The following is a 12,500-nucleotide window of genomic DNA, read 5'->3' on the forward strand; positions in this document are numbered from 1 at the left end:
TATGATTTATAAGCTGTTTTCCTCATGGGGACCGACAAAATGTCCCCACAAGGTCAAACATTTCGGGTTTTACTATCCTTATGGGGACATTTGGTCCCCACAAAGTGATAAATACACGCACACACACACACACACACACACACTCACACACACACACACACACACACACACACACACACACAATTGTATCTGCATCATGTATTCAGTTGTCCTGCAGGTCTCTATAATACAGTAAACAGAGAATAGGGGAAAAGCTTGTATTTGCTCCACAGGATAAACATGATAAAAATGGCGCCACCTGGTGGAAAATATTAAAAATGTACATTTTGAAGCCAGGACTTGTATTATAGATGTATTATAGGAACTGTATAACATGTAGGGTTAACTAAATCCACCTCAATTTGCTAGGAAAACTGAAGATCTGATTTCCTTGGGTATATTTTAAACAATGTGTATGAATAGCAAATAACACCCCCTAAATACATATTTTTTTCAGTGTGGGGTACTTTATGTAACATGAGTGCAGAGTCGGTCTGCATGTTGATAGAAACAACTTTGTGTGTCTCACTCACACGTGCTCACACTCGTCGTGAGACCAGCGTCAACAGGTGTCGATATTAATCTAAACTGCCTCGTGGCACCTTTCCAAAGTTAGCAGCCCTGCTCTGAAACCTATTTAAATATATCAGAACACCGTGTGAACTTGCTCATGAATATTCCTCTGTTTTCCCGCAGCTATCTGGCGATGTACGCGTACAAGCCTCAGAAAGCCGATGAGCTGGAATTGAGGAAGGGTGAGATGTACCGCGTCATGGAGAAGTGTCAGGACGGATGGTTTAAGGGAACGTCGCTTCGCACTGGAGCGTCTGGAGTTTTCCCAGGAAACTATGTCACGCCCGTCTCCAGGTGAGAGATTTCAATACAGACAAGGAATACATTTCAGATACATAAGGAATAATGTACAGTCAGCCGGTTGTTATCGTATCACCCTTATTACACGGCTAATAATTCATTAACTTATTGTCAAGATCTCAGAGCGATACAAGCGATCCTCCTTTCAGAGAGCATACTCTGTTCTGATTGGTCCGTTCTAAAGCGTTCATTCTAAACTCCTCCTTTCAGAGAACATACTCTGTTCTGATTGGTCCGTTCTAAAGCATTCATTCTAAACTCCTCCTTTCAGAGAGCATACTCTGCTCTGATTGGTCCGTTCTAAAGCATTCATTCTAAACTCCTCCTTTCAGAGAGCATACTCTGTTCTGATTGGTCCGTTCTAAAGCATTCATTCTAAACTCCTCCTTTCAGAGAGCATACTCTGTTCTGATTGGTCCGTTCTAAAGCATTCATTCTAAACTCCTCCTTTCAGAGAGCATACTCTGCTCTGATTGGTCCGTTCTAAAGCATTCATTCTAAACTCCTCCTTTCAGAGAGCATACTCTGTTCTGATTGGTCCGTTCTAAAGCAATTATTCTAAACTCCTCCTTTCAGAGAACATACTCTGCTCTGATTGGTCCGTTCTAAAGCATTCATTCTAAACTCCTCCTTTCAGAGAGCATACTCTGCTCTGATTGGTCCGTTCTAAAGCATTCATTCTAAACTCCTCCTTTCAGAGGGCATACTTTACTCTGATTGGTCAGATGTCCCAGTCTGTTGTGATTGGTCTACTACTTAGTGTAGTGTTTGAGGGCGGGTCAAAGCTGTTCACGAGCAGCCAATGAAGACCAGAGGTGGGATTTTTGTTACCAAATTACATAGGTTAGTACAGGAAGTAAGAGACTGTGTCTCATTTGGAAGGCTGTGTCCTCCGGAGGGCACATTTGTCAGCCGCATTCGTCATCGAGGCTGTCTCGTTTCAGAAAAGCAAGTAGGACACTTCAAATGCAGCCTTCCAATGTGACCTTCTTTCACGGGAATTCGGAGGATGCATGAGGTGTATCTTTCGTGGTAACTCACAACCCACAATTCTTTGCTTCAACAGAAATTAACATAATTGGTCTGAAAAAATCACGCCAATATGCCCGTATATATGATGTTCAAACGCAAGGAATGTTAATTCCCAAGTAGACGGGTGCAGAGTATATAATATGAATAATTATAGTAATATATAATTAAAATAAAGTATTAGACTAAAAGTACACCAGTAAAATCTATTTACATCATTATAACTCTCCTAAATGTACCTCATACATTCCCTTCCAGAGGGACTTTGTTCCCTCTCATCAAAGTGCTTGTTAAAGAGTGGCGTGCTGCCATAGCAACCATGATACATTCCGTTTGTCCAACGAAGGCCGTCTCGTTTAAAACAAGGCTTGTTTAAAGGAGTACACTCGGTGTACTGCAGCCTTCAAAGGCTGTGTCCTACCTAGCACGCAGCCTCTTTTGGGACTCAATAACTCTTGCAGACTTTTCTGCATTGACAAACAGCTCTATAACACACTACATGAAAGGTCATATTTGAAAAACCATAATAGGTGCTCTGTAATAAATTCATTAATGGGTCGATGACGTGATGCTTATTTTTGTCCGCATCTAATAAATTATTCAAAAATACATTTGAATGACTTGAATGCTCTTCTTCTATGATGAACATGTTTTCAATTGCTGAGTTCAAAGTCATTTGGATAATTTTTCTGGAGCTTAAAGTCAAAAATGTCATTTGGTGCAAGCGTCCGGAGAATTCAAAAATGCCAAAATAAAAATACAAATATTTCCTCTCCATTTTGTAACGTCCAATTCCCAATGTGCTCTCAGTCCTCGTGGTGGTGTAGTGACTCGCCTCAATCCGGGTGATGGAGGACAAATCTCAGTTGCCTCCACGTCTGAGACCGTCAATCCGCGCATCTTATCACGTGACTTGTTGAGTGCGTTACCGTGGAGACGTAGCGCGTGTGGAGGCTTCACGCTATTCTCCGCGGCATCCACACACAACTCACCACACGCCCCACCGAGAGCGAGAATCACATTATAGTGACCACGAGGAGGTTACCCCATGTGACTCTACCCTCCCTAGCAACCGGGACAATTTGGTTGCTAAGGAGACCTGGCTGGAGTCACTCAGCACAGGTGTGTCAATACTCACCGAGATACACAGACCCAACAAAGTCTGAAATTCTTGAAAAATTATTGTTGGCATGAGTTGTGCTGAATTATCTTTTATTATTATTATTTCTTCCAAAAAACAAGTGCAGAGAGACAATTTTATGTTAGAATATGATTCATATTTTAAAAACTGTTGTCCACCAAATCAAAGTCATGTGGTGCAACCAACATATAGGTAGAAATGTTGTTGTCATGTGACAAAAATCATAAAACAGAGAAGAATCATTTGTTCATGATTCAGATTCAACGCTTGCACCGTTTGTTTCACGCTGTAGATTCAAAAGAATTGATTAGAAGAATCATTCGTTCATGATTCAGATTCAACACTTGCACTGTTTGTTTCACACTGTAGATTCAAAAGAATCAGCTAGAAGAATCATTCGTTCATGATTCAGATTCAATGCTTGCACTGTTTGTTTCACACTGTAGATTCAAAAGAATCAACTAGAAGAGTCATTCATTCATGATTCAGATTCAATGCTTGCACTGTTTGTTTCACGCTGTAGATTCAAAAGAATCGACTAGAAGAGTCATTCGTTCATGATTCAGATTCAACGCTTGCACTGTTTGTTTCACACTGTAGATTCAACAGAATCGACTAGAAGAGTCATTCGTTCATGATTCAGATTCAACGCTTGCGCATTTGTTTCACTGTCAGATTCGAAAGAATGCAGCTAGAAGGTCATTCGTTCATGATTCAGATTCAGCGCTTGCACTGTTTGTTTCAAGCTGTAGATTCAAAAGAATCAACTAGAAGAGTCATTCATTCATGATTCAGATTCAATGCTTGCACTGTTTGTTTCAGCTGTAGATTCAAAGATAACTAGAAAGTCACTAGATCAGTTCAGTGCATTCAAGAGTCATTCATTCATGATTCAGATTCAATGCTTGCACTGTTTGTTTCACACTGTAGATTCAACAGAATCGACTAGAAGAGTCATTTGTTCATGATTCAGATTCAATGCTTGCACTGTTTGTTTCACGCTGTAGATTCAAAAGAATCGACTAGAAGAGTCATTCGTTCATGATTCAGATTCAACGCTTGCACTGTTTGTTTCACACTGTAGATTCAAAAGAATCGACTAGAAGAGTCATTCGTTCATGATTCAGATTCAATGCTTGCACTGTTTGTTTCACGCTGTAGATTCAAAAGAATCGACTAGAAGAATCATTCATTCATGATTCAGATTCAATGTTTGCACTGTTTGTTTCACGCTGTAGATTCAAAAGAATCGATTAGAAGAATCATTCGTTCATGATTCAGATTCAACGCTTGCACTGTTTGTTTCACACTGTAGATTCAAAAGAATCGACTAGAAGAATCATTCGTTCATGATTCAGATTCAACACTTGCACTGTTTGTTTCACACTGTAGATTCAAACGAATCAACTAGAAGAGTCATTCGTTCATGATTCAGATTCAATGCTTGCACTGTTTGTTTCACACTGTAGATTCAAAATAATCAGCTTGAAGAATCATTCGTTCATGATTCAGATTCAATGCTTGCACTGTTTGTTTCACGCTGTAGATTCAAAAGAATCGACTAGAAGAGTCATTCGTTCATGATTCAGATTCAACGCTTGCACTGTTTGTTTCACACTGTAGATTCAACAGAATCGACTAGAAGAGTCATTCGTTCATGATTCAGATTCAACGCTTGCACTGTTTGTTTCACGCTGTAGATTCAAAAGAATCAACTAGAAGAGTCATTCATTCATGATTCAGATTCAACGCTTGCACTGTTTGTTTCACGCTGTAGATTCAAAAGAATCAACTAGAAGAGTCATTCATTCATGATTCAGATTCAGCGCTTGCACTGTTTGTTTCACGCTGTAGATTCAAAAGAATCAACTAGAAGAGTCATTCATTCATGATTCAGATTCAATGCTTGCACTGTTTGTTTCACGCTGTAGATTCAAAAGAATCCACTAGAAGAGTCATTCATTCATGATTCAGATTCAGTGCTTGCACTGTTTGTTTCACGCTGTAGATTCAAAAGAATCCACTAGAAGAGTCATTCATTCATGATTCAGATTCAATGCTTGCACTGTTTGTTTCACGCTGTAGATTCAAAAGAATCAACTAGAAGAGTCATTCATTCATGATTCAGATTCAGTGCTTGCACTGTTTGTTTCACGCTGTAGATTCAAAAGAATCAACTAGAAGAGTCATTCATTCATGATTCAGATTCAATGCTTGCACTGTTTGTTTCACACTGTAGATTCAACAGAATCGACTAGAAGAGTCATTTGTTCATGATTCAGATTCAATGCTTGCACTGTTTGTTTCACGCTGTAGATTCAAAAGAATCGACTAGAAGAGTCATTCGTTCATGATTCAGATTCAACGCTTGCACTGTTTGTTTCACACTGTAGATTCAAAAGAATCGACTAGAAGAGTCATTCGTTCATGATTCAGATTCAATGCTTGCACTGTTTGTTTCACGCTGTAGATTCAAAAGAATCGACTAGAAGAGTCATTCGTTCAGGAAGCAAACTTCACTTCTCACACTGTGTGTTTTGCACAGCTTCCTGTATTTTGTTTTTTAAAGTGGAACCAGTTCCGAATAAGAACCGGATCTTGGCTCCCGTCCCTTGTGATGTAGTAAAGCACTAAGGATGGCTGTGCATTGCACTGATTTTACCACGGTCAAGAATATTCTTAGGCACAATGTGAAGTGAGCTGCAGTAACAGCTACATCATAAGCCAATGTTCAATAAATAGTTCAAGAGGATTAATAATATTGATTCTGCCAAGGAACGTATAGTTCATTATTCAAACAATAATAATGAGATTTGTGTTAATTATATATGCACACACAGTCGTTGCAATACTAACATTAAATATGAAATGATTTTGCTCTTCTAAAATAGTCCATTGAAAGTGAATCTGTAGGGTTATTAAAGATTATGAGATTATGTTTTTCAGTGTCATCACATGTTTGATGATTCTTTGCCTCCTGGTGTTTCAGGACACATGAAATATACAAATATTCTGTGATGTTCTGAGCTGTAAATGTCCCGTGTAATTTTAGATGTGCGAGTCTCAGCTGTGGAAACTGTCATTGGCAGTGATCTGATTCCAGGAACGTTTTGGAAAGGTGCAAAGACGCTCGGCTGAGGATAATGAGTGTTAGGCGAGGGCGGTTCCTCCAGAGAGCGTTTGTGTGTTTACAGACAGGTGGAGTTGTGTTAGCGTCTGTAAACACATTAAAGCTGTGAGATGCAGGGATTCGTGGTCTCTCAGGTGGATTCGGGATGAGGGGGGTTTGGGTAAAAACGTGATGTGTTTCATTTAGAGCGGATGAGTGTAATTTCAGCTTCTGTGTGACAAAGACAGCTAGAGATGATGTGAGGAATTCAGCGCTGTGAACACTCGCCTCTCCTCGTTCTTCTCCTGTTTATCAGCTCCATTGTGCTTGATACCAAACAGGACTCTCAATTCAAATCTGTCATATAGGCCAAGGAATCGTGTGTCCATATGCTTTAAAATGTTAGGCATAGTAAGTGCAGTAAGGGGCTGTTCACACAATAATAGTGTTTCCCATTCTGTGTAGTTCCTTCTGTCTGTAACTCTTCTCTCTTGATTTAGTTGATGCTAATCTAAAGGCTGTTAGATATAATGTCGCGCGGTCAATAAACAGTCCCGTCTGGAGTGGTACTTTTAAATATGGCTCTTATGTGGTTTCTCAACACAGCTTATGGTTGCATTACCGTGCAGGGCATGTCGATGATGCAGATGTGTCTGTTTTATGAATGTGTCTCCGCAGGGCTCCGTTTGCAGTCGGGCAGACGCGTGCGTGTCTTTCAGGAGCGGCTCAGGCGTCTAAGGTGAACCCTGGATCTCCGGGCTCCACGGGGCCCTCGAGTCCCATTTTGTTGGCATCTGCATCTCGATCCAGCACGCCGCTGCCCAGCCCGTCCTCACCGCAGCTGCAGCATGCAGCCGTCCACCTGAAGAACTGTCTGCGCCTGTCCAGTCAGCAAACTGTCAATCAAGCGCGCTCCGCCATGCAGTTAGGTGAGTGACAGACCACTTGGTCATCTTTCGTCATCTTTCGTTTCTTTATTGTGCTGCTTCGAAGAAAAGATGAAAAGAATTGTATTTTATTTTCATGTATCTGTAATACGGCATACTAGGGAAGGAGGTATTGCCCCAAGTGAAGGAGTTCAAGTACCTCGGGGTCTTGTTCACGAGTGAGGGGACAATGGAGCTGGAGGTTGGCCGGAGAATCGGGGCAGCGGGGGTGGTATTGCACTCGCTCTATCGCACCGTTGTCACGAAAAGAGAGTTGAGCCAGAAGACAAAGCTCTCGATCTACCGGTCAAGTTTTGTTCCTACCCTCACCTATGGTCATGAAGGCTGGGTCATGACCGAAAGAACTAGGTCACGAGTACAAGCGGCCGAAATGGGCTTCCTCAGAAGGGTGGCGGGCTTCTCCCTTAGAGATAGGGTGAGGAGCTCAGTCATCCGTGAGGAGCTCGGAGTAGAGCCGCTGCTCCTTTGCGTCGAAAGGAGTCAGTTGAGGTGGTTTGGGCATCTGGTAAGGATGCCCCCTGGCCGCCTCCCTAGGGAGGTGTTTCAGGCACGTCCAGCTGGGAGGAGGCCTCGGGGAAGACCCAGGATTAGGTGGAGAGATTACATCTTCACACTGGCCTGGAAACGCCTCGGGGTCCCCCAGTCAGAGCTGGTTAATGTGGCTCGGGATAGGGACGTTTGGGGCCCCCTGCTGGAGCAGCTGCCCCCGCGACCCGACTTCGGATAAGCGGTTGAAGATGGATGGATGGATGGATGTAATACGGCATAACTGTGTCAGCTGGCTAGCAAAAAGAAAATACACTAAATGATTTACGATTTATAGTATTTACAATTAAAGACAAAAGACTGATTTAAAGTTGTTGATTTTGAATATAGAACAATATATTTATATTTTATTGCTAAATATTCAGATATATACAAAGTAGTTTATTAGTAGTTTGAGAGTGTAGGGAGAGCGACTCGATTGCATCATTCACAGTGCATCATGGGAGTGGGCGGAGCTCTTTTGACGTGATTCTCTGATTGGTGGATCTCTCTTCGGGATTATGGGTAATGTAGTTCTTCACCAGTTGAAATAACGTGGACTGATGACTTCATCAGAATCATATATCATCGATTAACAACCTCAGAGCTCACGGACGGTGTGTCATAATAATCATTTATACGTTATTGTTAATAATCCGTTCATCTTTGGAGAAAAGTTTCAATAAATGCAGTTTTTACACTACGGATGATGTGTTTAGTCGTATAGGTCACGGTATGTTTTCATAGTACGATTCACTCTTTTTTTGTGTTGAGAGATCAAAAGAAATGTGATTCCTCGTGGTACGAGTCCTTAATGAGTTTATTTGAGAATGGTGGAAATATTACAGTTGTTTCCTCACTATATGTTGCTGATTTAAATGCCTGTTTTTCATTGGTTGTATACATCAACAGTCGTGTTGATCTCTTCTGTAAGTGTGTGTCAGTGCTGGGGCAGTGAGGCGTGTTCTGTAATCTATTACGGACAGATCGGCAGCAACAGTGTGTTGGTGAAAGACGCATTAGCCTGTAAAAGAGCTTGTTAAAGCGTTTTACAGATCAGATGCGATGTCTGTTGTAATGAAGGACTAGCCGCCCTGCGCTGCCAGTAATCGCTGGGTTGTCTCGTCAGTTCTTGAACTTTGAAGAAAAGCTCATTCAGTGTCCAAATGAAGGACACAATCTCAGAAGTTATGGTGTTACTGATACGGGCTCTTCAGTCGTTTATCAATCCATCCGTGTTTCGACATGGTAGCACGTAGTACCTGGGCTGACAAAGCTATAGTTCACATTCTGTCATCATTTACTCACCCTCATGTCATTCCAAACCCGTATGACTTTCTTTTTTCAGTGGAACACAAAGGGAGAAACAGTTGCACGTCAAGATGCATTTGACTAGGTCAAACCAGCTTAAATGCATGTACGTGCAAATGAAAGTCGAAAGCTATGTTTGAGGTAAAGACTATCCTATGGCTTCTGAAGACTTCGAACATAGCGAGCTGAATGGACTACGCAGTCACTGTGAGGAGAAGGATTTGTGTTTTTAGCATCGATTCAACAGTCGGCAGAGATTGATAACTAAAGTGGTGGAAGAAGCTGATAACGAGTAACCGGATGATTGTTATTGAAATCAATATAATGAATGTGTTAAAAATGTTCTTATTGTGACGGGCACAGACATGCATAGAGCCAACAAGAGTCCAAATACAATGAATCCCAGAGGCAGTTTATTGTGCAACTAAAATCCCAATTATAAGCAGAAAACCCCAATAATATCTGGTGCATAAACGAGCCTGAAATACAGCGGGGACACTTGTTATGAAGTATTACAATATAAACACTATAAAGTAAACATTGTCATGGAGCAAACACGAGTGGTCATTTATATAAAGTAGATCATCAGCGATCACTGGGTTTTATTTGTAGCTTATTTATTCACCAGAACTGAAGTTGGAGATGCAATGTATGTGCTGATGCGCTCCGTTTCCATATAGTCACATTTATCTTTACATGCCCTTGATTTAGTTTGACCACAGAATAAGAAAATCGGATTGTCAAAATATTAATAATGATAATAACAGGTTTTGTTTGAAAGTTTAGAAGTTCTACTTTATAATGCATGTAGATATTATGACCAAAACTGAACAAGTGCTTTAAAATTAACAGATTAATCAGAAATGTTCTTTTTTATAATTAATTAAAAAAAATTGCACTGTAAATATTATTGCAATGAAATATAAAACTGATCAAATATTCATGTGTCATATGTTGTTGGAAAGCTCTTAAAGATTAATATACAACCAGAATATTTGTTTTACTCACAGACAAAAATATAGAGAGTAACAGCTAAATATATGTCTTTGACATGCGTGTTGGTGTTGCTTATATGCTGCGTTTTTGCTTATAAATTTTCACATATCATAAAACATCACATATGATTATTTAGAGTCTGTGATTATCTTTCAATCGAGTCCACACACAAGATAATCAGATGTATAGATCATTAGATAATCCACATGAAGCACAATGTTACATATGACCACCAGGAGATGGCGCCAAATACACGACACAGACTCAATGATGACTCAAATGACACAGAATGAAACTCATTCTGTGAAATCTCATGACTAAAATCATGTCTGCATGCTATGCAAACCTTTAGTCATTGTTGTGTTTGCATGTGTAATTAGTTCTTATGTACAATTATTATCTTTTATTTGTTTGGAGATGTTTTTGGACACTATGATCAATTATATTTGTAATGTTGGAACTTTTGATTGCTTTGTCGTATCAACACAAATGTTTCTCAGATACAGTCGACATGATTGAGAACAAAACAAAAGCAGTTTTTCAGAGCCGCCTTATTTACACCCAGAGATATATAATGACAAATCAGAAAAATAAGCAAAAAATAATAATGTTTGGCTCAAGTTTTACTTTTTTTTTCAGCAGTTTCTTATGTTGAGAGTCTCACAATATATCATAATCTATATAATTTTAAAAAATGAAAAATTTTCTTCACGATGATACCAATCTCTTGACCCTCCTTGTTTTTTTTGTTGTTTTTTTTCGAGTTATAAGTCTTTAATTATAAGTCTTTTAATATTTAAATATGGATAAATATGGATGAATATTGTTAATTACGATGGATATACTGTATATGGCAAATCCTCACTGATTTTGTGGTCATACTCTAGAACCCTTCAACGCTGCCTTAAAACGATCTGCTAAACATTTTTGTCGAAAACCAAAAGTTCGAAAACAGCTATCGGCGCTAATTATTGATTTTGTTTTAATAAATAATAATAATAATAGAATAATAATCATTAATAATAAAAAATATATATATATATATATATATATATCAAATAAATAAATACATAAAATTTAAATAAATTCATATATATATAAAAATATATATATATATATATAAATATATATATATTAAATAAATTAAATAAATAAATTAAATGTAAAACATTTCTTTAAAAAATAAAATAAATAAATATATATATATACAATCAATTAAATAAATAACATTTATATATTTTATGAATATATATATATATATATATATATATATATATATATATATATATATATATATATATATATATATATATAAAATGAATAAATATTTTTTTATGAATAAAATAATGACCTCTATATGAAACATTCAGTACTATGAAACTCTGATGTATTTCTATCAAGTTCAAAATAGTTTTTCGGTTTCTCAACATGGACTGACGGAACAGAAACAAAATTGAGATTATTTCTCTGCCAGTAAATAAAGAAGTGTGTGATAATAAACTGTCTGTCTCTGTGTTTCAGTTCACAGTCCTCCGGCGAGCAGCAGCCCTGAACGCCCCACCGCGTCCGTCACGCCCCTCAGAACGCACGCCAGTCCCTCGCGCTCCCCGGGCCCCTCCGCAGGACGGCCCCTCTCGATGGTGGCGGTTCCTCAGACACATTCTTCCCGGCAGTCTGGGTCACTTTCTCCAGCGTCGTTACGGGCACTCATCCCGCTCAGCTCCGCCGCGGCCGCCATCACCCCGCCAAACGTCACCGCAGCTCATTTGAATGGAGGAGACCCGTCCGTCTACCCGCTGCAGCCCTCCTCACCTGCACATGCGCAGAGTGCAGTCGCAAGCCTCCCTAAACTCGACGAGAAGAAGGTAGAAAAGGTGAGTGTTTTGATATTGTAACTGCACAAACTGAGATTCACGTGATTCATTCAAACAGTTCATTTAGTCACGTCCGTTACATTGTGTCGGGGCAAATCATTGATTGATTTTGTTTTGTTCATATAAACATTTTATTTTCTCATATTATTTTTGTAAGGCCATTGTAGCTTATTTAAAAAATATATTTGACTATTTTTATTTTTATATATTAAAAATGATATGTTTTTATTTATGTTTTGTATTAATATACATGTAAATATATTTTAATATTATATTATATATTTAGGTGATTATGAGGGTCGGTTATTTCCTGTCAAAAGAGAGCAGAATAATGTGCTGGACAATGAGCCTCTGTGTGTGAATGACAGCAGAGTTTATAAACTTGCTTGAATGTCACCAGGTGGCGCTGTTGTTAATATCAACTCATTTTAACTTCAGCCTAACAAGAGACTCAATGAATGTCAGTTAATGCGAGTTAATAATGTCCTATTTATTTCAGTGATTTGCTCATAATTGAGACCAGTTATATGTACATTATTTATAATACGTATATAGTACATTAAAAAATATTATATATTTTTATTGTAGTATTATATATTTTTGTATATTATTTAATTTATATATTTTTTCCGATTTACCAGAATTTCTTTTAATAA

General features: G+C 38.7%; 1 protein-coding gene across 1 annotated transcript in view; it reads left to right on the top strand.

Moving 5' to 3' along the window:
* Positions 1 to 12,500, top strand: part of LOC127655361 (E3 ubiquitin-protein ligase SH3RF3-like) — a 168,488-nt gene that overhangs the window by 143,069 nt on the left and 12,919 nt on the right. The window contains exons 7-9 of the mRNA XM_052143126.1: positions 736 to 906; positions 6,870 to 7,120; positions 11,492 to 11,835. Of these exons, the coding sequence (XP_051999086.1) occupies positions 736 to 906; positions 6,870 to 7,120; positions 11,492 to 11,835 (766 nt within the window). The remainder of the gene's footprint in view (positions 1 to 735; positions 907 to 6,869; positions 7,121 to 11,491; positions 11,836 to 12,500) is intronic.

The sequence above is a fragment of the Xyrauchen texanus genome, chromosome 14, assembly GCF_025860055.1.
Source record: "Xyrauchen texanus isolate HMW12.3.18 chromosome 14, RBS_HiC_50CHRs, whole genome shotgun sequence".
Classification (NCBI taxonomy): Eukaryota; Metazoa; Chordata; class Actinopteri; order Cypriniformes; family Catostomidae; genus Xyrauchen; species Xyrauchen texanus.